Source organism: Arvicanthis niloticus, chromosome 9 (genome assembly GCF_011762505.2).
Source record: "Arvicanthis niloticus isolate mArvNil1 chromosome 9, mArvNil1.pat.X, whole genome shotgun sequence".
In the NCBI taxonomy this organism is placed as follows: domain Eukaryota; kingdom Metazoa; phylum Chordata; class Mammalia; order Rodentia; family Muridae; genus Arvicanthis; species Arvicanthis niloticus.
Window position 1 is genome coordinate 27,720,529 of NC_047666.1, and position 27,055 is coordinate 27,747,583.

The window sequence follows — 27,055 nt, forward strand, 5'->3', positions numbered from 1 at the left end:
GGACGTGAGTGACTGACAGGTGGGCAGCACACACACTGGATCACTGGATGAAGGATGTGAGTGACTGACAGGTGGACAGCACACACACTGAATCACTGGGTGAAGGATTTTAGTGACTGACAGGTGGGCAGCACACACACTGGATCACTGGATGAAGGACGTGAGTGACTGACAGGTGGGCAGCACACACACGATCACTGGATGAAGGACGTGAGTGACTGACAGGTGGGCAGCACACACACTGGATCACTGGGTGAAGGATGTGAGTGACTGACAGGTGGGCAGCACACACACTGGATCACTGGGTGAAGGATGTGAGTGACTGACAGGTGGGCAGCACACACACTGGACCACTGGGTGAAGGATTATGTTCTGGGAAGAATGGGAGTAGGGAGTGATGATATTAAGCAACTAAGAACAGTACATAGTTTAAAGTCTATGATTTGTTTATTTTTGGGATTTTCCAGCTAATATTTTCTATTAGGTAAGTGAGGTATGATTGTAGCATCAGATACTAAGAAACCCCTTTCTTTCTTACTGTCACATTTGAGGTATTTATTCACATTAACATATAAAGTTCTGACTCATTCATTTTTGCTGAGATAAATAGTTCACAGTATAAAGTTAATGTGGTATAGCTGCCCATTTTCTTTAAGATGCTTACGTGAGCGAGTTGGAGAGATGGTACAGGGGGGAAAACACTGGCTGCTCTCGCAGAGGATCCAGGTTTGATTTCCAGCACCCACATGGTGGCTCCCAACGATCTTTAACTCCAATTCTAGGAAATCTAATGCCCTCTTCTGGCCTCTTTAGGCACTACACACATGTGCTGCACAGACATACAAGCAGGCAAAACCCCCATTAGCATAAATAAAATCAATTAATGCGTTTTGAAAAGGGCTTAAACAAGCTGTTCTATTTACCACTATACACGGCACAGCAAGAAGTGTTGATGCCCCTACACCCTGAGGGATAAAAGCCTAGAGGTTTACCGAGACAAGGGTCTTCATACACTTGAATCTGTAATTAAAGAATTTCCTACCTAATGGTTTTGTTTCATATTAGCCACCAGAGAATAGGGACACCGGGTGCCTAATTCCATCTGCACCTTGTCTTGTTCAGGTTTTACATCTGCTAACGGGGGTCTCACACTCGGTATGATTGCTGCAGAGAGAATCTCCTAGAGCCTACAGCTGACTAACCCCCCTGCTGCCAATCTTTGGAAGGCCTCCCAGCTCAGTAAACTCTCCAAGCCAAGACCTGGCCCTGCCCGCTGCTCTCAGCCTCTGTGCCCCATGCACCCTCAGGCACCTGTTCTTGCCTCTGTGCTGGGGGTACTCACACTTGCAGTCTTCCCTTCAACTGAGAAATAAGCTGTCCCCAGGTCCTGTGTGTAGTCAGACTGTCCACAGAGAAGGCGGCATTGCTCCTGCACAGAGCAACCATGCAGAACTACGTTTAATGACTGATTAGTCTAGGGTTTAGAACAAGCTCTCAGCCTTGGCACTGCTGAATACTGGGGCTGAGTCACTGTGTAGGATGACATGGCTACCTGGAATGGAGATGCCAACAGCAGCCCTCCTCAGTCACTGCCAAATACCCTTGGGAGAGGAGATATTTCCCCATTTTACAGGTGAAATGAGGAAACTGAGTCTCAGCAAAGTTGGGCAACGTTCCCCAGAACATACAGCTGTGAAGTGGCAGAGCTGGGATTCGAACTCAGGTCATCTGACTTGGCAGTCTGCACCCTTAATCGCTGTATAACCTTATCTCTCAGTCTATCAGCTCACTCTTTCATCTATCCATCCTCATAGCTGTAATCCAGGCCCATCACTCACCTGTCACTGCCAACCCGGCAGCCCATCCATCCATCCCTGTCACCCATCCATCCTGGAGGAAATGCGGTTGGCCACCTCGGGCCCTGAGAGGAGAGGAGGCCCCTCAGCTGCCCATCTGGTGGGGTGGACGGGTGGGTGGGCTGCCCCCCTGGGCAGGACTACAGAGGCTGGAGGGAATTAGGCAAGTTCCTGCCAGGACCATCTAATTAGGAATTCTGGCGATAAGCAGATAGCATCGGGGTGATTAGAATCCTTTTAAAAAGCCACTCCATTAATTAGAGAGACAGAGGGGCCTCTGGCTGCCTAATCAGCCTCCATCAGCTTGCCTGGGGAGGGCTTTCTGGGGCTGCTGTGTGACCTTGGGTGTGCCCTGCCCTCTCTGGGCCTGCTTCTGTACTGAGCTGGGCTCTGCTGACATCACCTGGTTATCTGAGGTCCTTTCTCTTCCCAGAGTCCTTTCTGAGACTATGGATTTGAGACATCAGATGTTGAATCCCCAGAGAGGAGGAAGAAGAGGGGGGCTCCCACCATCCCATTAGTGAATGAGGATAGAGATTTACAGAATGGAAGTGACCTCTGAATTGTGCAATCAGGAGCACAGGGCCTGGCCGATGAGCGTGCCTGTTCACCATGCTCTGCCCCTCAGATGCTATGCTTCTCCCACTTGGACCCTAAACACTTTTCTGACTTTGGGACCCCAGGATGTTAGTTGGAACCTCTTTGTAGAAGTGGAAGCCACCTCAGCACGCTGCCACCAAGTGGCTATCCAGTTCTAAGTTCTCTATCTTCCTTTATGGCCCACCTAGGGGGTCTCCATTGTCTGTCAAGGCCCCTTTGGCCCTGTGAGGATCTGCCCTGGATGTGCTGAGCCCCCAAGCCATTGTGGTGTTCTCTGTCCTGGGCAATTGCTGAGCCTGAGCAGTGATGAGGTCTCTATGCTGTCTCCTTTGGGCAGATAGATTCCATCTGTATGAGGAGGGCAAGGAAACCTAGATAGAAGAGGTTGGAAGGAAGGCTCCGCCTGGGAGATGATCAGGACAGCAAAAGAGATGCCAGCAAGATAGGAGAGGAGCCTGGTTGGGCTGGGGGAATGATAAGATTTCAGGGCACATCATCACCCTGAATCCCTTGAACTCAACACTGTAAGTACACCACTGTCCTGATGGCATGGGTATGGGGGCCTCAGACTTCACCAACACCTACCTGCCTTATCCACATCACCATAAACAGCGCTGTGTGCTCCAGTCTTCTCAGTTCCAGCTAGCATCAGAGACACCCTCTGGCATGGCATCTCTACCTCCTCAGTCACTGTTGCCACGACCACCCTTTTTACATTCTCACCATCTCCAGCATCATCACCTCTGATGGTGCCACATCGTCGTTGACTTCCCCGTGATCACTACTTCACCATTACCACCCCTTCCACCACCACCACCGTCTCTATCCCCATCACCTCCTCCATCACGCCACTTCCAACATTACGTCCACATCACCCACTGTGGCCACCTAAAGCTGGTGTGGAGCTGCTTCCTCCTTCCCTCCGCCCAGCAGTCTCACCTCTCCAGCAGTTGCCTTGAGACTCGCAGAATCACATAAAGGAAGATCTTTCCCACCCAGCAGACACCAACCTTCACAGAGAGCTGGGCGAGGGCTGTCCACAGCACAATATCAACAGCAGCATGCAGCGACTCTGGAGCCTGGTGTCTCTGGCCCCTCTCTTCAGGGGCCCCACTAATGAGGCCTGGGAGACTGAGCTCCAGCAGACCCTGCAGTGGGCAGATGAGGAAGACACGCTGGGTGTGTGCCACTACTGGAGGTGGTATTGTACAATAGCAAGCTGAGCCACACATGGCTTCCCGCCCTTGCCACCTTCATAGGAGTACCACCTTCACCAACGTCATCCCCATGGCCTCTGTCCCTGCTAGTAGGACCATTGATCGCTACCTCCTGCCCCTCCCATCATCTCCATCCCTAACCACAACGAAGCCCATGCAGCCTTCACCTGAAGCCAGCAGCAGCAGCAGCAGCCTGGGTTAGCAAGCGAGCACTTGTGTGGAGCATGGAGCCTGTCCTCTCACTTGGTGAGATGAGGGTGTAGGCAACCATTACCTGAAGTGTTGTCCTTCCTGGCCTTTGGGACCCGAGAGAACTACCCTGGCCCCTGCAAGTGTCTGCAGCTGGGAGCCCAGGAGCACTGGGAGATAGAAGGAGAGGACTCCACAGCACAGGACGATCCGAGGACCACAAACCACAAACGATCTGAGGAGCACCTGTGACAGCCAGGCCAATGACACTACAGAACCTCTTGTCCCCTCCTTCATAATGCCAACTCAAGAAGACAAGTGTCCTCCAAGTCTAAGATGACCTTGTTTCTACATTTTTCCTCCCATGAATGAGACCACATTTGGTCTCCAGGGATTAAGAGGAAGCACTTCTTTGGGGGCTCTGTCCTCGTCACTTTGTATTAATCGTTTATATCTATCTGAGTCAAATGGAATACGTCTTCTCCTTGCAGGCCACCACCACTCAGATGGCCCCAGGTTCCAGTTTCCTTCTTCCTCATCTCCCTTACTGATTTGCTGTGTGATCCTGACTGTGGCTGTATGTCTCTGAGCCTCACTCATTTAAGAAAACTTTCCTGATCATGCACTGTGGGCTGGCTGTGTCCCAGCTGCTGACAAACGTGCCTATCTTCCTGATGCTTCTGAGAATCTAGAGATAACAGGTCACAAATATAATAGACCTCTGTCCCTATGTACCCCAAGTTACTCGGGGCCTCCTCAACCCATCACAGCATCACAGCAACCCAGACTCAACTCAGGAGACGAATCCTAGGAAGCCCTTGTACCTCTTGTTGACCGCTGCCCCTTAACTTTGGTGTCACTGACCCAAGCCTGTTGCTGACCCTGCCTTTCCTCTTTGGCTCCCAGGGAGCTGGACAAACAGCTTCTGTGTAGCCAAACTCACACTGCAGGCCCACCACAGTGATCAGCCTCACCACAGCTCTGTGATGTGTGGCGCTTGGCTGAGGGGGTGGGGAAACTGGCTACTCCGTGCTTATGTCACAAAGGGCCCTGGTCCCAGCTTGGAAGGGGCCACCTTGGCCTGGCCCAGAGCGGCACTGTCCCTACCCCCAAGCCCCTCTCAGTGGAGGCTCCACCTGTCCCTGAGACTGGGGAGGATGGAAAGCTAAACTCACCACCCAAAGCCAGCAAATTCCAGCAAGTCCCCCACCCAAGGGAGGACCCCAGCAACTTGCCTCAGCCCTCCTCAGTCCTCAATTCCATCCAGCCCCCACCCCCCCGAACCTACCATGGCCAACTATTATGAAGTGCTGGGTGTACAATCTAGTGCCTCCCCTGAGGACATCAAGAAGGCCTACCGAAAGCTGGCTTTGCGTTGGCACCCTGACAAGAACCCCGACAACAAAGAAGAGGCCGAAAAGAAGTTTAAGCAGGTTTCCGAAGCCTATGAAGTTTTGTCAGACTCTAAGAAGCGTTCTGTGTACGACCGGGCAGGCTGTGAAGGCTGGAGAGCGGGTGGCGGGGCCAGTGTCCCCCACGGAGGTCCCTTCGGTGCTGGGTATCCCTTCCGAAATCCTGAGGATATCTTCCGTGAGTTCTTTGGGGGACTGGACCCTTTTTCCTTCGAATTCTGGGACACCCCGTTCAGCAACCGAGGCCGGTCCCATGGTTTGCGTGGAGCCTTCTCTTCGGGCTTCGGTGAGTTCCCAGCTTTCATGGAAGCCTTCTCATCTCTCAATACTCTGGGCCGTGGTGGGGGCAACCGCTCCACCTTTTCATCCACTTCCTTTGGTGGCTCCGGTTCTGGCAGCTCAGGGTTCAAGTCAGTGATGTCATCTACTGAGATGGTGAACGGCCGTAAGGTAACCACCAAGCGCATCATCGAGAACGGCCAAGAGCGTGTAGAGGTGGAAGAAGATGGACAGCTCCGGTCAGTTACTGTCAACGGCAAGGAGAAGCTGAAGAGGGTGGACAGCAAGTGACAGCCACCTAACTCATCCCTGGGTCAGCCTAGGGGGGCCACAAGGGGCCACAGTAGTCGCAACCTAGTGGTTAATAAATGTGCCAAGTGAGTTTGCATAGAGTCCTCTCCCATCCTTAGGGGTGGGGTGGGTCACTGTAGGCCCACTGTGTGGCTGCCACAACTCCACAGACACACTCAGCAACTTGTGGCCTCCATGCCCAGCACCAGCCACTTCCCACAGGAAGCCAAGGGGCAGGTCTTTGAGTGATGATTAATCCCGGTCACCTGCACCATCCTCCTGCCTTCATGTCCTACCTTACCTGCTCTTCCCATGTCCCTTCTCCAGGATGACCACCATCCTCACAGGCTCACTTGCCCATTCCCACTTTTTCTCACTCATTAACCAAGTAGCAGCCATCCCAGACCCAGGCTCTCATGTCTGTCTTTCCTGCTCCGCTTTCAACCTCCTGGCTCTTCTTGCTCTGATCATGAAGCCCTCTGGCCTCATCTCCACCATGAAGCTCTGTAGCCTAACAACTGCATCCCAGGCCTCAGCATCCTCATCTTGCCCCCTGTGACTCTCCCATCAGGTCAAATAATCCAGGTCAGGTCCCTCCCATGGGCAGCAGGTGCTGCCCCTGTCCACGCCAGGATCATGTTCATGGTTGGGAACCATTGGACGGGGTGGTCACAGCAGTGTCACAGCTGAGAGATGGGCATGGGGATCCCCGGCCAAGTTGTCTGGAAAGGTCTTATGAGGGACTGACAGCTCAAGAAAAACATTCTGGGTGATGGGAACAGCATGTGAAAAGGGCCTGGGGCAGGAGCAGGCTGCCTTGCTTGAAGGACCAGAAGAGACAAGCAAAGTGAACCAGGAACTTCATGGAATGCCCTCAGTTTTTCCCTACTGAGGTCCTTGACTCCAGATTATGCAAGAGAAACTGAGGCAAAGGGAAAGGTTACACAACTGGCAGACAACTGAGGCGGCGTTCCATCCCAGGTTTTAGTGTGGAGGGACTCGCCTTCAAGCCGTGCCCGTGGTGACAATTGCCGCAGTGAGGGAGAGCAGGTGTGCTTGGACAGTGCTTGCTTCCTGGGTGTTGCAACAATCACTAAGGACCCCGGGCTTCAGGCTTCGCACTGGTTAGTGACTGAGTATGGCTCCCAGGTAGGTGACAGGTCCTATGGGCTGAGCGGGGATGATGATCTGAGCAGAGATTGCTCAAATGTAAGCTCCAGCGTCAGAAGGGGTCCAGCCTATGTTGCAGAGAGAAGGGAAGTCAAGTACAGAGGCCCAGGGAACAGCAGGCCCAAGAGATGTTCTGGTGCCCATGGTGGAGAAACAACAGGTCAGGAGGTCTTAAGGGAGCCTGGTTAACTGAGAAGCCCAGGGAAGAACTTCTCCGTTTCTCCACATAATACTAGGAAGAGGACCATTTGGGTAGGGGTACAGGCCATTGAGAGAACCGTCTATCTCTAGGAAGCCAGGTATCCCAGGATTGTCAGGGCCAGCCACTTGCTGCAAGTGTGATTGCAGAAGCTGATGACCCTGAGCTCCCGGCTACAGCTCCCTGGAATACGCCTCAGAGGTTCTCAGCCAGCCGGCAGCTGGAGGCAGCTAACCACGTTACTGGTTAGGGCAAGGGAGCTGGAGAACACAGAAGGCAGAGCCCAAGCTTCCAGCCCTGCTTGGGGACTAACTTTATCAAAGTCCCCATGGCACTAACCACCTGACCTCTGCCCCCCGTTGACCTGCTAATGTCCCCATCACTGGCCAGCTCCAGCAGCCTCAAGTGGGCTTGCTTAGGGCAGCCAGCTGCTGGGCAAATCCAATTACAGCCTAGCAGCCTCAAACAGCCACACGCTTGCTTCAGTTGGGTGCCCAAAGGAAATCTGGGTGCTTGCCAGACTCAGGGATTCTAGCATCTCAAGAATCCTGGTGCCAGGGATCAATTGGCTTTCCCCTTCCTTAGTCTCAGGCTATGTGTTCTCTGTCTCCAGCACAGACAAGATATGGCACTCCCAACCCTTCCTCAGGGCTGCCCCAGGTCCTCGACCTTGGGTCCCAACATCAACATCTTTGCCCATATTGCAGAAGGAAGATCTGAGGCCCTGAAGGCCAGGGTACCTGCTGCAATACCACAGGCTAGAGGGATGCGTCCAGAGAATAAAGCCAGAGTCTTAAACTGGTTCTTTCTCCCCAGAGTATTGCTTGGCATCGCACTGTCCTCTCTGCTGGACCACACTTCCTGGGAGCCATGGACAGCATCCACTCTGGTTTTTCTGTGGGAATCCCATCTCAAGGTGCTCCTGTGTGAGAAGCGGGACCTGCTAGTCTCTTTCCAGCTCATTAAATTATTCCTGAAATGTCCACTGTCTGTCATCTCCTGGGTGGTTTCAACAAGCCTCTCTATGTAGGACATTATGCCCAGGACAAATGTCTTCTAGACCCGGGACTGGTTGCCCGTGCCCCATCCCTGTCTTACCTCTCTGAAAGGGCCTCACATGGAGACTAGCCAAACACAGACCATGCCCACCCTGCCCTCTGGTACATGAGGGTCTGGGCACAATGTTAAACCTATACCCAGCTGCTTAGACTGTTTTGTTGTTTCTACCTGGATGACCCACCCTTTCCTCTGACCCTGTTTGTTTAACCTCGACCCACAGCCAGATGAATTTGTAGAAACCTAAAAGTGAAAAAGCAAGGGTTTTGTGAAGTACTCAGACTGGTAAAGCCACCATCCCAGTGGTGGCCTTGTGAGGCCTTGTGTCACCTGCCCCATAACCTCTGGCTTCCCCTTTGTTCTGTTCCAGCCTCACAGGCCTCTTCACTGCCTTTACCAGCACCCCGCAGAGTCCTGCCCCAGGACATTTGCATAGGTTGTGCCAGGCATCCCAGCCTCTTTCCTCCCTGGGTCCCTTACAGCCCCGCCCAGTTCACTCAGTGCTATCCCTCTACCCACCTCAGCTCCTATATAGTCTACTCCGCGCTCTCCACCCCAGCTCACCTATCCAGCTTTCCCAGCCTCAAAGGCCCTTTCAGACTGGACAGCTGCTTTCTGTGGTCTCCACCCACAAGCTGCTGTGCCTTGCAGAGGCCCCGATTGCCGAAGGGGCCTGACCCTGATGTGGAGACATATAACACAGATTCATATAGGATACCATGGACTAGGCAGTGAGATGCCTGAGAGTCGTCTACAACCTCTGCTCTGGGCAGCTGGGCTCTGCTGTGTCTCAAGGCCTGGCCAGGCCGGCTTCCAGAGGGCAAAGGTCTATCTGGGCTGAAGGGCATCCAGCCCGCCCAGTGCCCCCAAGCTTTCCACTGACCTAAGCAATAAATATGAATGATCAGCCTGTTTTATAGATGGAGAGACTGAGGCTCCAGGGGCAAGAGACCTAGCTAAGGTCACCTGACCCCACCGTGAGGTGGTCTGCCCCCTGATCCCCTCGCCTGAGCAGGAGGGGTGGGTGGGGCACAGGCAGCCTCCCCTCCCTCTGGCCCTTGATGTTATCACAGCTGATTTAATTTCAAAGACGGATTGAGCCATGGTGGGAGGGAGGGAGCCACTATCGCAGGGCCATCTGCCCTGTTGTCATGGGGATGGGCTCCCTGGATTGTGCAGGGACCCAGATAAGGGAGTGGGCTAAGGGGGTGTGGGTGCTGAGACTGCAGAGAGACAGAGATCAGAGAGAGCCAGGGAGGAGAGGGAGATGGAGGGGAGGCATAGGGACAGGAAGAACCCTGCAGAATGGAGAGCTGAGCAAGATTCAAGCAGGGCCAATGGTTGCCACCCAGGTGACTGGAGACCAGCATGCTTATTACCCACATCCTGCCCCACAGCCTGACTGAAGCCAGTCTGCACAGGCCCAGAGGTATTCCTGCTGGTCTGGGGACTCCTCTCTGTCCACTGGGGAAGGGTGATAGGCAGTGCCAGATACCTCCAGTCAGCTGTCTGCTGTGACAGGTTGACACGCCCCTGACAACTCAGCTTAGCCAGGAGTCTAGCTGATTCCCTCCAGAAGCTTCTAGTGCACCATGAAAATTTACATAATCGAGAAAGACTGTATCTTGCCAACTGAGAGAGACTACGGAGTGCCAAACAGCTCTATGCAGGGACCTCTCACCCCACCTTGGAGGATGGGGCTGTCAGACCTCTTCCAGAAAAGACCTAAGCAGAGTCCCAGCACCCATGCAACCACGACTGTCACCTCTGAGGGCACTGCAAGGGAAGATACCAGGAGGAGACCTAAGTCTGCCTCAGGTCTGCTCTTGAACCAAAGGCCCAGAACATCTACCTTAATATTTTATACTCTTTCCTCATGGGGGCTGGAGTGGGGGCAGTTCCATCTCAGCCACTCCAGGGCATCCTCTCTGCTCTCTGTGGCAGCCTGGAGCTCACACAGGGCCACCTCTTTCCCCTCTCCGTTATCTTAACTGTGGAAAAGTACATGGAACATAAAAGCTACCACTTCAACCGTTGTTTTTTTTTTTCTTTCAAGGTGCAGGTCAGTGGCTTGAAACCTGTCAAGGGTCCCACTACTGTTCCCATCACCCAGCTCCAGAGTGTCTCCATCCTCCCAAACTGACGCTGTCTCATTAGACATCAATCTGTCCCCTCCCTGGCCCCTGGCACCCACCGTCCCACATCCTGTCTGGACCTGGAACTGGCGGCTGGGTGGAACCACGGCCTTTGTTCTGGTTACCAGGAGGACTGGCCTCGCCTCCCCTCTCCTTTCCAGTTGTGGGCCACAGAGGATCATGAGTTTCAGTGACCAGGGGATACTGACCCCTCCCCAGGCTAAGCGGAGTTGGAACTGGTCCCCATTAGTGGTGGGGCGGTGTCACAGCCCCTCCCATGTTTGGTGGTTCCTGCACTGAAGCCATGGCGAGACTGGAATGTCCCAGTGCATATTCCTGGCAACATCAAAGCATACGAACGAACGAGCATTAAATAGAACAGCCACAGTGTGCACCCCCCAACTCTGCAGGGGGGGGGGCGACTAACGGATAGAAAATTCATGTACATTCGTAACTTTTCTTTTATAAAACTTTTTATTATTATTATTTGTTGTTATTATTATTATTTTGGTTAAAAAAATCTTTTGAGATAGTGTTTTGTTATGTTGCCTGGAATGGTCCAGAGCTCCTGGCTCAAGTGATTCTCCTGCCTCAGCCAGCCTCCCGAGGGCCTGGGATAAGGGCAACCACGACATAAGCCTGATCTAGAGGTGGTCACAATCCCAGTTTCAGAGTCTGTGAGAGCCGAGGCTGACTGCTCACCTTCCCTTGCTTCTGTGACAAAGAGTGATACGCTTGACACTTACGTGACACAACCTTATCCTGTCTGTGTGTCCACAGTGTGTTGTCAGCCTGACTCTCTTGAGATCTAAGGGTTCATCCTGGCCTCTCGCAGCTTTAGAGCTGGCACCCAGTATCCTTGGGTCTTTGTGACTCTGTGCCTCCCTCTCACAAGGCCCTGGAGATGACAGTGAGGGTCCACTCAAAGCCATTTTCCCACATGAGTCCCTCAATTCCTTCTTGAGAGTTCCCGTGAAGAACCAGGGCAGGGGCATCTTAGTGGGGGAATATTACTCACCTCCCCTCCTCACAGGACCACACAGAAGAGCTGGTGGAGTGACCAATTTATCACCATCTTCTCCAATGGCTCTATGCCCAGAGGATCTGTTTTGTTTTTTGTTTTTTGTTTTTTTTTTTTTTCTTTTTTCAGGTGACACACAGAGAAGATACTGAATGCCTGGCCTGGGGCAGGACCTGGGCAATTGTAGGTCCCGAGTGGACCAGCACTAAGGGTGGGTCTTGCCTGGGATGCAGAGCACAGGAGAGACCAGAAGGTGGTGGCTGGGAGCAGGGCAGGAGGATGGTCCTTTGTGGTGTCAGCCTGACAGCAGCATTCAGACAGGAGAGTGTCACTGGAAAGGCTGCCACCAGCAGCCTATACAGCGCCCCCCCCCAAGTCTTTGTCTTACTGCTAGAGACCACAGGCTTGTCTCTCCTCCCCCCTCCCCCCGACCCCTACTGTGGTCTCTGTTTTCACACCTCTCCCTGTTCTCTCTCTCCCTGGCTCTGGGAACACTCTGATAGTCACTCTCAAGACCCTTCTCTCAGGGCCTTGGTCATAGCTATGAACCCAGACAATGAAAACTAGCCATCCCAGGGAAGTGTCTGCTATAGGAGTGGACAGTCAGGTGGATGTGGCTGTCCCTGGAGTCCCTCCCATAGGCCATAGATTCCGCCACAAACTCCACATATCTCAGGCTAGACCACCCAAGCTCAGAGTGGCCTCAGGCTGCTCTGAGTAGCTTCCTCGACTGAGCTGCCTCCCCTGTTTCGGGCCCTGGTTCCCCTTGGCTTGTCCCTGGGACAGGTTCCGCTCCATAAGGTCTGTAGCATGGGCAGCACTGGCCGGGGCCACCTACCCGCCGACCACACTAGGCTGTCACACCCCAAAGCAGGAACCTGGCACCGCCAGCCTCTCAAGCCCCCAGGCGCCGTGGTTACGCCTGCGGTCACCCAAGCAGCCGGTCAGGAAACCCCTGGAGTAGTTTGTAGGATCTGGGTTGGTGGGTAGCCATGTTCTCTAGACACCAGGGCTGCATGGGGTCCTCCTCCTCTTGGCTCCCACCCAAGATTTATGACCTGCCCTTCCCCACCCAGGCCAGCCAGAACCCCCATTTCCATGTCTTCTCCTTTGGGGACTGTCCACCCTGGTTCTGTGTTCTGAGGCTTCACCATCTGTCTTGGCCCAGTCTACTCACTGCGGACAGATAGATTCATCCTGACTCCAGCTTCCCTGATCCAGCATGGGAAGATCTGCCCTGTGTGAGTGGGGATGTGTTGCTGGGTCCAGATCCCTGTGGCCACGGGTGAGGTCTCTTTGCCACAATACCCTCCAGCTCTCTACTCAACCCCTCCACCATAGGATCCTGACACACCCCCTGACCTCAACAGACTCTCTAGAAAAGGAAGGGCAAGAAGTTGACTGCAAGAGACAGCCCGTGTGTTGCTTTAAATTGATATTTAATTAAAAAGTTAATTATTAATTAGACTTGTCGGCCAGTGTCGTGGCTGGCTGGGAAAGGCTGGTTTATGGCTACCCACTGCACAGCCTTTGTGCCCGTGGCTGGCCCCAGGTGGCTGCTGCCAACCACAGCTAGGGCACTGCTCTCACTGTCTGTGGGCAGCTCTCCTCTGGGGAGCTGTGTACTCATTGGCTGAAGGCTGCCCAGTGCCCACAGGGCTCAGCTGTCACTCAGCAGCCATCCATGCTATGCCTCAGCTCTGGTCTTTGCTGGTCAGGGACTAATCATGCCATGGAAACCATCACTACATGTTCTATGATGTCAACACCTTCTGTGGAATTGGCTCCACAGAGGTGTGCTGGGACCTGGCAAAAGATCCACATAGTGGGTGGCATGTGCCTACTGCAGCATTTTGCAGGGTCACCTGGTGTCTAGTCACATCCTTCGATAAATTGAAGGCTGAGTGGCTTCAAGAGCTCCTGCTCTGGCCCACCCATCAATGTATCCATCAGCTTTTCACTCAATGACCTTGGCAGTCATTGATAACTGTGCCTAGTTCCATAGTCAGGGGTGCACACGGAAGTAATATCTGTCCTTCCTGGATCATGATCTGGAATTTTGGTAGAAAGGACATCCCCAAGCTGCTGTCCAACTGGTCACTCTGAGAAACAATCCCCAGGCAATGCAGGCTCCATGGCGGGCCAGTCTGCTTTCATTTAATCCTGAACAATGAGGCAGTCCTTGCCCTGTCCACAACTGTTTAGTGGAGGGTTATAGCCCTGCTTGGAGACATTGGAATGGCTGGCATCTTGATATGTTTCAATCTGTTGTGCAGCTGCCCTCCTGTGGCATAGGTGGGCTCCTCCCACCCAGGAGTCCTGGCACAGTAGAGTATTCACTCTTATCTTTTGTTGGGTGAGTGACCTCTGACCTGCTCCTAATGGGATGTAGGATTTAGAGACTAGAGACACAGTGGAGTTAGAGGAAGATTTGAACTCACCACCACAGAAGAGAGGGAGGGCAGCTGGAGAGTGGCAGGCTAGAGAGCTTCAAAGCACCGAGAAGAAAGCTTCTGGAAAAAGGAGCATGCATAAGAGAGGGCATGGGCAGGTGGAGGAGTGATGGGGAGGAATTCTTTTTTAAAGAATTGGATATTTTATTTATTTACAGTACAGATGTTATCCCCTTTCCCCATTTCCCCTCCCTAGAACCCCCTATCCTACACCCCCTCTTCCTTTATACTTTTATATCATTTTGATTACATGGATGTAATAAGGTCAGTTCTAGGTTGAGGGTCTAGCAATACATTAGATGCAAATAGTCGAGGAACAAGCAATACACTAAACACAAATAGTCAAAGAAAAAGCAAGGTATTAAACCCAGTTATGTGAACACTCCCGTGATCACTGTTTCTAAAGGCTTATCAGGATGACCAAAGTATCTGAGCCTACTTCCCTATCCTAGCCCAAGGTCATTTTCATGTCTGAGGCCTACTTCTTTGTTCTAGCCTAAAATTTAGATTCTTGTCTGAAATTGCTTCTTTGTTTTAGTCTAAGATTTAGATTCCTGCCTGAGATTACTCCTTTGTTGTAGCCTAAGATTTAGATTTCTACCTGAAATTACTTCTTTGTTCTACTCTAATGTCAGATTCCTGCCAAGCAGCCCATTTCCTTGTCCTTGGCCAATGTCCTATTCTTGCCAAGCAGCCTCAAAGGCTCTCCGCCTCTCCCCCTTTTTTATTTCGTTAACAAGACTGAGCCTGTTTTAGGTCGTTCTGACAAGAATGCCTTCCTTACCTGTCATGGAATATGCATTATCAAAAGCAGTGCACTCTGTCTTAGGTTGGTAAGGCTCTGTGCAGAATCTTACCGTCTTTAGCTTGCCAGCCTGTTAATTTAATAACTCTGTCTGGGGGTTCATTTTTAGGTTCAAGCCATGTACTTTGGCTACCAACATGTTGATGTTGTTAAAGATAAGCTTAAACACGATGGGCAGAAATAAAAGTATTCCCAGGACAAGAAGGGATAGCCTGTTCAAGCTATATATGCCATTCCTGAGGTTTGACCAAAATAGAAATACAGAAAACAGGGTGGAGGTTCAAGCTCCAGAGGCTGTTAGTCTTGGGTCAAAGAAACACTAACTCTTGCCCTGAAGCTGTAGGGAAGGACACATGTGTACACACACACACACACACACACACACACACACACACACACACAGAGTGCTTAGTCACAGGAAGAGAAGGTATTTCTATATTGTCTTTTTGTTTTTCCTATAAAGTTGGGGGTGGAATAATTTGCTGAGGATGGAAAGCCTGGGCTCAGGCATAGAGCTGCAGGCTGATTAGTACTGATGAATTTACTTAGAAGCTGACCTGTCTGTCCTAGGCATGTCTTTCTCTTGTTGGCCTCCATCACACTGGGATCAGCAAGAAGGAAGGATCTCCCTCCAGTGTTTGCTATATTCACGTCCCTGTGTGGTCTCCATTCATAAGGCCTGAGACTGAGACTGAGGATTTTGGTACCAGGGCATTGTGGAAATGGTAGAGCTTAGCTTTGGAGGCTGGGACAGAAGACCTGGTGGCATTAGCAAGGGACTCTGTGTCACACAGACCAGAGGAAGTCCAAGAGGTGAGGATTTATGTTTACCAACAGTCTGTTTCCACGGGCCAGCCTGTGAGCATGCCATCTCAGACAGGCCCCCAGCCTACCTCAAAATAATGGAAATTGACATCTTGGAGGCAACCTTACTATGGTTGGTTCTAGAATGTTCTAGAAGGGTACAATGTGATAAATAAAGATTTATTCTCCAGTGTGGTACTACTGGGAGGTAGTAGAACCTTTATTAGGTACTTTCAACTCACTTTTGGTGTATCCTGAGTAGGAATTCTGGTTTCTCTTATTCTCTGCTTCCCATCATGAAGGGAGAGCAGATTTCTCTGCCTTTAGCTCTCATTTTTATACACTGCCTTCAACAGGCTCAAAGCACCAGGCCCAGGTACCATAGAGCAAAATGTCTGAAACTCAGAGGTGATAAACCTTCCTTCTTTTTAAGGTTCATTGCCTCAGGTATTATGTAATGGGAAGCGAACAGAAACCTCTTGAAATACCCAGTGTCAGGACCCAGCCACAGTGCTCCTGGGTTCCTGACCCAAGAAGCCACATCAGACACACACATCGTCACTGCATTCAGCAGCTGGCTTTCAAGAGGGAGTTCTTACTCAGAACTAGATAACATGGTGTAACTGTGACCCCAAGAAGACATCAGAAGCAAGTCTAGTAAGCAAAGTATAGGCCCTCGAGCCTGATGTGAGTTTGATCCCCAGGACCCACACAGTGGGAGGAGAGAACCAATTCCTGAAACTTGTCTTCTGACCTCCACATGTTTGTGATACGTATGTGCATGCACACACACATATTTGTACATGTGACAAAAATAATTTTAGATGTACTTATTTTATTTTCTGTGTATGTTTTGTCTACATGTATGTGTGTGCACCATGTGTGCGGTGCACATCTTTGAGGTGACCATGACAGAGCCGCTGCAAGCTCTCTCTCCTCCTCAGACGTGGAATCCTAGCTTCTTCTACGGCACAAGGTCTCCTAAACAAGGTCACATTTGCCAAACTCCCTTGCAGCTAGTTGTGGCCAGAAACTAGGCTTAGTTAGACAGACTGGGCTGGGACAATGAGTCCATGTAGTTTAGGAGAAGACAGAAAACCTCATGGCATCTCTAACGACTTCACCGGCTTGCTGTGGGGTCTCTGCAATGCTGTTCTTTTTACCAATGGTGTTCTTTTGTTTGTTTTTGGAGCAGGGTCTCGCTACATCCTGGAACTCACTATGGATACCAGGCTGGCCTCAAACTCATAGGGATCCATCTGCCTCCCAAGTACTGGTCCCAAAGGCGTGCAGTGCTGCGCCCAACATTAATATTGTTCTTACTTTGCTTTATTTGCATGCATTCATTGGGGTGGAGCTAAAATTTCCTTTGTCCCAGGATCCTGGCTGTGACCCCAACAAGGTTATTCAGCCCTTGCTTCACGGTGACAACTTTGTTCACCACATGATATACATGAAATAGGCCTTCTTCCTGCCGGCCAAGGCCACTTTGGGGATAAGACGAAGGAGTGGGTGTGGTGTTTGTTCATTTTCGCTGTCTCATATTTGTTGAGAAACCTATACTTAATCTATGGTGGCTCATCTCTAGATCTGGACTCCAGCCTCAGATGTGGAACCCCACAGCTTAGAAGCCCCACAGCTAACCTTCGACCTGCTCTTGCCATCCAAAGGCCTCCAGGAACCTGTGCATAACGCTTCCAGAGCAGTAAAGCCCTTGCCAGACCAGTGTCGGCTCTTGGCTGAGAATTCCAACTCATTTCACTTAAACCTTGTGTGGCAATCTATTTGAAGTTGTTTTATCCCACTGTTAATCAGGAATTGACAGTAAATCACCTCCTGTTTGTGCTTTGAGCTGTCTGCCCTCTGCAGACATCTGGAGGAGGGTGGGGCGAACCTGATTAGAGACAGGAGGTGATCTCCACTGACTGCCTCAAAGGCATGAACCAGAGAACTTCATGGGCCACTGAGAAACACGAATCCTTGTGGGCAAGAGGGCCACCCCATCGATGACAGCATGCCAGTTGGGCTGGCGAGCGGCTGTAGCGTGTGTCCTTGGCACCCTTGTAACACGTGTCATGTCCTAGGTGAACACTGTGAAGCCCTGAGGTGTAGGGCACACTAGGAAAGCCCTGTGGGAGGAGAAGCCACCCTTATTCCATTTGTCAGAAGGCAGAGGCCCTGGCCTTCGGGGCTGCCTAGTGTTGATACAGCAAATGTCTTCTGTGGGGGAATGGAATTGGTCAGTTTTGAGGTGGGCACCAGACAAGTGGTGTCTTTGTGAGACACTCTGGCTGGCTGTTACCATGCTGGAGAAACCTAGCTGTGAGACAGTGCACACAGCCCACTGACATCAGAGGCAGTCATGGGAGGCAGTGGTAATGTACATATCCACAGCCCAAGGTCAAGAGCCACTCCAGAGCATCAGGGGCCTACAGTGGGCTGCAGGTGGCCAGCAGGTACCAAGGACATTTGTCATGTGTGGCAAAGGGACTCAGATCTGGACTTGATTGAGTCTTGAGAGGTTCATAGTGGGGCAGCCTAGATATCCAGGCAGCATGTGACCTACCACTGTGACAGGATAGGACTACTATCATTTTGGGGGATGAAGACAGCTTACAGAGTCCATGGATCTCTCAGGCTTCCCACTTAGTGACAGTGACAAATGGGCATCTTGACTGGAAAAGGTGGGGCAGCTGAGGCTTGGTCCCATGAAGCCCTGGCCATCCGTTTGGCTGACCACCCAGAGTAGCTATTTGCAGATCAAGAGAGAGTGGGGAAGGGCTGGGCTCATGCTACATTTTGTCATGTGAGAAACCATCCAAGGTCAAGGCTGGGATCTGGACATTCGGGCTCAGCAACAGCCTATGGTGGAATTGGGTGGGGACAGCTGGGTTTGGTTGCTATGACTGGGTTTCAGGACTGTATTGGTCTGGGCTGGACATCCCTTCCTAGGTTAGGTAATTCCTAGGGAATACCAAATCGAATGGAGTAGCTCTTGTGTGCAAGCCACCAGACCCGAGCCACACCAACCCCTCCACTTCACTCACACACACTCCGCAGCCCTACTTTCAAGTGTCATCTGCTCCAGGCCAGGAGAGACACCTATGGCGGCCACAGCCCAGATTCCTGAAATTCCCTGGGCCATCTTAAGATGGGTCTCTCTCTCTCTCTCTCTCTCTTTCTTTTTAACTGTCCTCTCCCATAGAACCACAGTGTACGCCTTTGCCATTGGCCCCTCCACTTGCCCTCACCATGCCTTCCTGGCCTGCATAGCACACATGTTCTGTCCTCAGGGAACCGGCGGCTGCTGTCCCCTTCCCTCTCCTGTGCCCTGGCCTCATTGTAATTACATTTCCATTGTTATACAGTAATTCCTATCGAGGGCTGCACTGAGTCCCTGCCCAACACCAAGCTCGCCACACCTACTGCCACCACCAGTCACAGAGCATGGGGACCCATGTGACCTATGGGTAGTCTAGCTGGCTTCCTCTCCGACTCTCCATAGGCATATGGCGAAGACTACCTTCAAGAACTATTTGCCACAACGCACACTAGAAGTCCAAGGAGAGAAGCTATCTACCCACGGGCGAAGCCTCTGCCTGTTGTGTCCTCCTCTGGTCCCTGTGTGGTTTGTGTCACCTCCTCCTGCCTGCTCTTCCCTGGGGTTACTTCCCAAAGAAATTTCCAGCCAGTGAGTCCCTCCCTCATGTTCTGCTGCTTTCCCTGAAAGAGCAGTGATCAGAGAAGGGACAGTTGCCACCTGACCCAGGAAAACATCAATAATGCAGTCTTTCCTCCCATCCTCCACCTTGAGATTATACCCTCATCAGGGATGGATCCAAGGTCAAGGACCAAAGGAAACACTCCTCAGAGGATGAGGGGGCAGATGGGAGGGGCCAGGGTCCCTGTGAACAGGTGAGGTGGTACTAGTGAGCAGAACTCTGTCGGATCCCTTAAGTGGCAGCTAGTAGTTGCCTACCTGGGTATCAGCAGGCTACAGAACCTATTAGGGGGCTGGGCTAGGGCACTCATGGGACAGATCTGACCTCCTCATCCTGGCAGAAGCAACTGGAGAGAGCATACCCTATTGATGAGGGAGAGGCTACAGGCCCAAGAGTCTGGGGATACACAACCAGCCGAGTGGCTTCAGTACTGTGTCAACATCCAGGCTGCAGAGGCAGCCAAGGTGGTGCCTGTTGGAATGCAGACTCCAACAACCTCACCCTTCACAGCCTCTGCCTAACTGCTCTGGAGCCTTGGAACTCCTCTGTTAACCCCCAGAGCAGACAATCTTGAGCCTGCATGTCTCTGCCCAGGGTTACCTTCTGCCATTCTTCTTCTTGAAGGCAGGAGGAGGAGCCTGAGCCCCCAAAGCAGATGATGGCAGTTTGAATAAGGTATGGGTCAACTCTGTTTCAGACAGGGACTAACCTCAGTCTTTGCCCAACATCTCTAGTCAGCCTGGTCAATCTGCCTAGGCCTTATCTCTTCTGTCCATCGTAGGCTACCTGGACAAACCGGTCCTACCAGAAACCAGATCTGGTTGAGGTGAGGCCCCTCCTGGGGTGAGAGACAGCCCCCACCCCTTCCCTACAGCATAGATCTGCTGGCCCCGGTGAGTTGGGAAGACTTGCTTGCCCCCTCTCCTTTGTAGAGCAGGGTTGACTCCAGGTGAGTTTGACACACAGACAGAAGAGCAATGCCCCATGCCACCCACTGCTCACTCTGAGTCAGAGGGACAGCCTGATTCAGCCAGCCACAGCCAGGGTCAGCAAGAGCAAAGGGCCTGGGGGGAGGTCTCTTAGGGATCCTGGTGCCACCAGTAGGCTCCGAAGGCTAATATATCATGAGGGTCTACCTCCCACCTGGGAGGCCTAATTTATTATCCCTCCTTAAACATATATGAGAAAACTAAGTCCAGAAGGGTTGAGGCCAGTCGCCCAAGGGCACACAACTGGGGCTTGGCTGAGCTGTGATAAGACTCCCATGTGGACATCTTCCTATACCTCCGTGGTAAAAGTGTTTGGCTCTGTAGTCTCTTTGCCCACTCCTCCTATATGCTTAGTTGTTTTTAAAAGATCTATTGTATTATTACGTGTAGGGGGTCGGGGTATATGTGTGTGCATGCAGGTACCTGCAGAGGCCAGAGTTACAGGCAGTTATGAGGTATGAGGTGTAGATCTTGAGATCTGAGTTTGGGTTCTCTGAAAGAGCAGCAAATGTCCCTCCCTGGGCCCTGGTATGTTCTTTTTCTGTTTTGTTTTTTTGTTTCTTTGAGATTCTTTTTGTTTCTCTGTGTAACAGCCCTGGCTGTCCTGGACCCCCTTTGTAGATAAGGCAAGCCTCAAACTCACAGAGATCTGACCGCCTCTGCCTCCTGAAGGGATTAAAGGCGTGCACCACCACACTGGCTTGGTGTGTTCCTTTTAAAGGCCAGTTATCAATCGAAACTACCTGGAATTCTGAGCAACCTGGCGCTCTCCACCTGTCCCTTCTGAGTCACCAAGGTTTTCCCTGTGCTAGATAACAACATCACAGGGTTAATTTAGCATGCTGGCTCTGTGTCTGTTCTGTACCGCTGGCCTGAAGCTCTGTCATCCATTATCTGCACTGTAGAAAGCAGTCTGGGTGGTCATTGCTCCCTACAAACAGGGCAGAATGCCCAAGAGAGGAAGAACCCCAACAGGTGACATGGCAGGACCACCCTTCCCACAGGATAGCTCAGACCTGATGCCTATATAGGGCTGTCAGGAGGTCTCCACTAGAATGGCCTGTTTTAGAGAGTCTCTGCTCATGGAGGGGGGAGGCTGAAAGGAGTGGGGGTGGAGGTGGGGTGGGGGCTGGGGACAGCATAGCCCCAGTGAGAACCCCACAGCTGGGGCAGAATAAGGAGCTTTGGCATTCTAGCTGGAGTGCCATGTCCTCTGACACTCTCATGTCAGACACCCAGAGGTGGCCAGGCTGTAGAGGAAAGAACAGGAGGCAGTCCTCTCCATGCCCAGATTCCTTGTATTCTGCCCTGTCCTCAAAGCACACTGGGAAGACACCGGCTAAACTGGGGTGGGATTAGATCCCTGTCGTCTACCATGGGAAAGTCCGTGGTCTGAGCTGTGCCTGTGGATCGGGGACCCGGGCGGTTCTCCCCGTGTGCCTGCAGCCTTCTCAGAAAGCCTCGGACCTGCGTTCTACGAAGCATGGTGCAGAGATGCCCAGTGATTTGACTGGTCACTGGCAACAGGCATGGAAACCCTCAAGCCCACTCTCCCCTGCAGCCTGAAGCCCCCACTCCTAGGTCAGCTGTGAGTGGAGGTCGCCCAAGTGAGCAGCCCCTAGGCAGCAGCCAGCGGGTCATCTGCATGATAAAGGCACACACAGGAGAAGCACGAGGGGCCTTGGTGAGCCCCGCCTAGCCAGCCAGGCAGCTGCCTGCTAAGCCTCCGCCTTGCAGCCCCGGAGATTTGTGGGGCGGGAGCGGCACGCGAGCCCAGCACTCAGCTGTGTTTGCTCCGGGGGCACCATGCGGAGCACGGGGCTGGGTGGTGGGACAAAGGCCCGGATCTGACTGACCTGCAGGTGGTGAGGGGGAGGGGAGAGGAGGCCCAGCACAGTGCGAAGCTCAAACATGGTCCCCAGTGTCCCAGAGCCTTCAGACCTTCTGGGAACTTGGCCTGGAGACCCTCCCCATGCTTAGCACTCAAAATGCTCAGCAAAAGCTAAGGGCACCTCCTGGTTTCTCAGGGTACCACCCTGCTGGAAAATTCTGCTCATCTGTCTATTCTTGCTTCTAGTGGCTTGCCCACCCCCGGTGGGGGTTGGTGGTGGGGTGGGCCTGAGGCCATGTCCTATAACTTTTCCAGTCTCTCTCTCTCAGTATGCAATCCCACAGGTCCGAGCTTGCCACCAGCTCCATCCTAAGACCAGCCCTCCTGTGCACCCAGGCCAGACTCTGGTCCTTGATTGCTGTCTGTCCTCTAAGCTAACTGGACACTCAGACACCAGAACCCAGACAGCTTCCGTATGTGCCAGCAGCAGCACCCTCTCCCGCGACAGTCTCCCTCCTGGCTAACTGCCACCTCTTCTCTCCAGCAGCAAGCAGAGCTTCTAAAGATTCTCTAAATGTTACGAGATAATTCTGTGGCAAAACAAGAAAAACACAGAGCATATCTGTCATTTTTAATGGTTGCATATTACATTTTACTCATGAGTCTTGGAGGTTAAAAATATGGAGTTCAAAATTCTGATAAAATGACAGTTGTTTTACAATTAAGAGGGGATTTGGTTGTGACCCCTTTGGGGGTCATCCAACAACTCTTTCACGGGGTCACCTAAGACGATCAGAAAACACAGACATTTACATTACAGTAAATAAATTTAAAAAAAAACAGTAGCAAAATTACAGTTAGGAAATAGCAACGAAAATAATTTTATGGTGGGGGGGGGGTCACCACAACATGAGGAACTGTATTAAAGGGTCACACATTTGGAGGGTTGGGAACCACTGGTCTAGAGCCAGCACCAGGCGTGCTCTTCCTCCGATCCCATTTGACATGGAGGATGGGTCAGCGGCCACAGGACCTCCACCCTAGCCCCCTTTTGCTCTCCTCATCCTGGTCTCCATGAAGCTCTGACACCCCTGTGCTGCCTAGGTTGCCGAGTGTGGCTGCACTGCTCCCTCAGTGCCTTCTGGGCTTGTCTAAATGCCACCTCTTTATGTGAGGTCCCCACCTTCCCACTTGCTCTCCCTGGTGGAGCTGGTTTCTAGGTGCTTCCACAAGGCACGAGTAAATCCCGATGCCTATTTCTCTCTCTCTCAGCTCCAGCAGTACCATACCTTTTCATTGGCTGGGACTCCCCAGGGGCACCGTGGGAGGTGGAGACTTGGGTACATGTACTCACTTCTGTCTGCCCAGCCTGTAACATTAGCACCACTTTCTTCATTTGGCAAAATTGAGGTGAAGAGAGAACAAGAAACTAACCCCTTGTGGCCCAGTTGTGCAGTGTGGGGCCTAGGATTTGTGGGCAGGCCCATCCCTCCTGTAATCTCAGCACTCCACGTGGAGGCAGGAGGATCAAAAATTGAAGGTCAGGAGCTTGAGGACAGACTTGGACTACGTGAGGCCTTGTCTCAACAAACAAACAAACAAAACAAAACTACAAACAAACAAAACTATGGCTGCTTAAGAACTAGGAGGTTGGTCTGGAGTCCACCATAAAGGACACATGCAGGGCTGGAGAGATGGCTCAGTGGTTAAGAGCATTGACTGCTTTTCCAGAGGTTCTGAGTTCAATTCTCAGCAACGACGTGGTGGCTCACAACCATCTGTAATGGGATCTGATACTCTTCTGGTGTGTCTGAAGACAGGGACAGTATACCCATGTAAAAAAAAAAAAAGTTGTCTTAAAAAAAAAAAAAAGACACATGCTGTTCTTGCAGAGGACCTAGGTTAGGTTCTCAGCAACTCTCTGTAACTCCAGCTCCCTGGAATCTGAAGCCTGTGGACTCTGAGGAAACCGAACTCATGTGCATGTAGCCCATAAGTGCAGCGTACATGTGAACACACACTCGCACACGCGCACGCGCGTGCGCGCACACGCACACACACACACAATGCATAATTAAAAAGAAAAAGAAATCTAAAAAACAAAATCTAGGAAATTGTACAAATTCAGGCTTCCAGGTTTTCTTGCAAACTTGAAACATCTGGCCATACTTACCTTTAACCTACTTGGGCCACAGCTGGAGCTGCTCCACTGCCGCCTCCCACAGGCAGCTCCCCTGACCAGCCCTGCAGGTTCCCCACCCCCACCCCCAGCCTTTGCCCAGCTCTCCCTGCCTGGGGTCTTTTGGGTTGTTTGTGTCAGTAGGCTCCTTGACTCTACTGCCTCTTCTTGTTACTCAGGGCTCAGCCAGAATACAGACTCTCAGGAGACGCCCCTTACCCACACCTATAATTAATGGTATGTTCAGAACCTGCGGTGTGTGTCCTCTGCCTGGACACTGAATCTTGGAAGATCCTCTTCCAGGAGGGTGGAAGTCAGGTTGGTACTCTCAGCATCTGTCTGGGACAGAACCTGTGTCCTGCCAGGTGGAGTGATGGAATCAGGGAGCCATATACAAGTCCATGCTCCAGTTCCCCAACCCCACCTGTGACAACCACTGACCCTCTGTGGGTCCCCTTTCCCTCCAATGTCTGGACCTCCTCAGCACAGACTGGGGGGTGGGGCAAGTTCTTAGGGTTAGCCAAATCAATTAAGGGTCCTTTGTGGGTCTAAATGTAGCCTGGCCCAGCCATCATCGAGCTTTTTGGCCAGCCCCAGCTCCCCAGAGCAGTCCTGGAGAATCTTCAGATCAGTCTGGAGTGGTCAGAGTGGACATGGCCACCTCCTCTAGTGGCCTATGCTTAGCTCATTCATTCAATCAAGAAATGCTGAGGGTTCAAACATGTTCAGGAAACATGGTGAGCTTATGGTCCAGGCTGGTGACCAGGAGAGGGTCCCCCAATACCTACACATTTGGAACCAATGTAGGGTTCTACAAAGAGGCTGGCCAGCAGGGGAGATACACCAGGGAATTAGATGACCTTCTGCCAGGGCTAGGGGGGCATATAATATGTGTAAAGACTGCACATGTTATGCAATGTTACGAATTTCTTTTCTTCTTCTTTTCTTCTTCTCCTCTCCTCCTCCTCCTCCTCCTCTTCCTCCTCCTCCTCCTCCTCCTCTTCCTCCTCCTCCTCTTCCTCCTCCTCCTCCTCCTCCTCTTCCTCCTATTCTTCTTCTTCTTCTTCTTCTTCTTCTTCTTCTTCTTCTTCTTCTTCTTCTTCCTGTTTTTAGACAAGGTTTTTTTTTTGTTTTTGTTTTTTTTTGTGTGTGTGTGTGTAACTCTGGCTGTCCTGGAACTCACTCTGTAGACCTGGCAGCCTTCAAACTCACAGACATCTGCCTGCCTCTGCTTCCCAAGTGCTGGGATTAAAGGCATGTGCCACCATCATGGATTTTTTTTTTACTGTGTAAATGAGTTTTAATCTCCGTCTCCCTCTCTGGTGGGATCACCATCCCTTGGGACTTGTAGAATCCCAGGGTTCATGGCCACTAGGTGTGGAGGACAGACCCTGACTCTACATGTGACTACCTGACCAGACAGAATGACAGCAGTGGGGACTTATGCAGGTTCCTTGTCTGTGGGAGGATGGCCACCTGCTTGTCTAGGCTAGGTCTGTGTGCTATGTGTCCACCTGTATGTGTGACTTAGGCACCTGTGTGACCTCATATAATCCCATGAATGTGGGTGTCTGTGATCATGACTGTGACACCATGTATCGTCACTCACGTATACCCACATGAATGCCCATGGCTGACAACAGTATGCAAGTGTGTGTGTTCCTGTATAATTGCTCATGGCTTTGAGAGAGCATATGTGGCTTTGTGTCTACCTGTGTGAGTCCTCATGGTTGAATTACCATGCATGACTGTGTAATTGCCTGTGGCTAATCACATGTGGCTGTGTGTGTGCCTGTGGCTCTGAGTGACTACATGTGTTTACCTGTATAAATGCCTGTGGCTGATGGCTACGTGTGTCTCTGTTACTGTGTGAGTGTCACGTGGCTGTAAGCATCTGTTCAAGAAGACTGGAGCCTGGCAGTAGCTCTGTCACTGCTTGTCCACAGCTGAATGTTGTACGAGATGGAGATAGTGTGGTCGTGTGTGTGACACTTGGGGGTGTTGCCCAGCTGGTGCTCCACAGCCAGAGTGGCAAGTGGGAGCTGGCTGGCTACCCCTCCAGCAATCCTCGGGCAGGGATGCTGGCTGCGAATGGCTGCTGCTAGCTACTCTGAACCAGAAAAGACCTAGGTAGTGAGGGGAGGTGGGCTTGGTGCACCCCAGGGTTTGCCTCTCTCCAGGCTTTATAGCACTGTGTTTGTTTGTTTGTTTGTTTGTTTGTTTTTCCCGAGACAGGGTTTCTCTGTGTAGCCCTGGCTGTCCTGGAGCTCACTCTGTAGACCAGGCTGGCCTCGAACTCAGAAATCCGCCTGCCTCTGCCTCCCAAGTGCTGGGATTAAAGGCGTGCGCCACCACCACCTGGCTCACTGGGGGCCCTTTTGACCCCCTGAAGATGCCATCTAACCCCCCTGTTGCATGTCCTGCTGGCCTCCTCATGGAATCCTACATTGGTACCCATTGGAATGGATGCATGGCGGTAGGAAAAACTCTCTCAGTCACCAGTCTGGGTCACAGGCTTAACGAGTTTGTAGAACATGTTTGGACCCTGGGTATTTGTTAACTGAATAAATGATCTAAACATGGGAACTGAGAGGAGGCGACAACTTCGACATCTGGCCAAGCTAATCTGAAGGCTCACTAGGGAGGCAGGAGCTCCTAGGACCTCTGAGGTCTTTCCAGCTACACTTGGCTTTGTCTTGAACTCTGTGATCTACTTCAGATCTAAAGCAGTCTCTGCTTTCTCCTGTCGGACTATAGGCTGAGAGCCATCTGTCTTGCACCTTCTCCCTTGGACTTGCTGGATAAGTTTCTGAGCTGCTGGCTGAGGAGGCCACCCCTTAGCCATCT

General features: G+C 51.8%; 1 protein-coding gene across 1 annotated transcript; it reads left to right on the forward strand.

The window, feature by feature from the left end:
• The first annotated feature begins 4,918 nt into the window (after positions 1-4,918).
• Dnajb8 (DnaJ heat shock protein family (Hsp40) member B8) lies at positions 4,919-5,936 on the forward strand. Its single transcript, XM_034512238.2, has one exon. It carries the CDS (start codon positions 5,152-5,154, stop codon positions 5,842-5,844), a length of 693 nt encoding a protein of 230 aa, XP_034368129.1. The 5' UTR covers positions 4,919-5,151; the 3' UTR covers positions 5,845-5,936.
• The last annotated feature ends 21,119 nt before the right edge of the window (positions 5,937-27,055 follow it).

What these genes read in the sequence shown, in the direction of transcription:
- Dnajb8 (XM_034512238.2), top strand. Translation starts at nt 5,152, where the DNA reads ATGGCCAACTATTATGAAGTGCTGGGTGTACAATCTAGTGCCTCCCCT.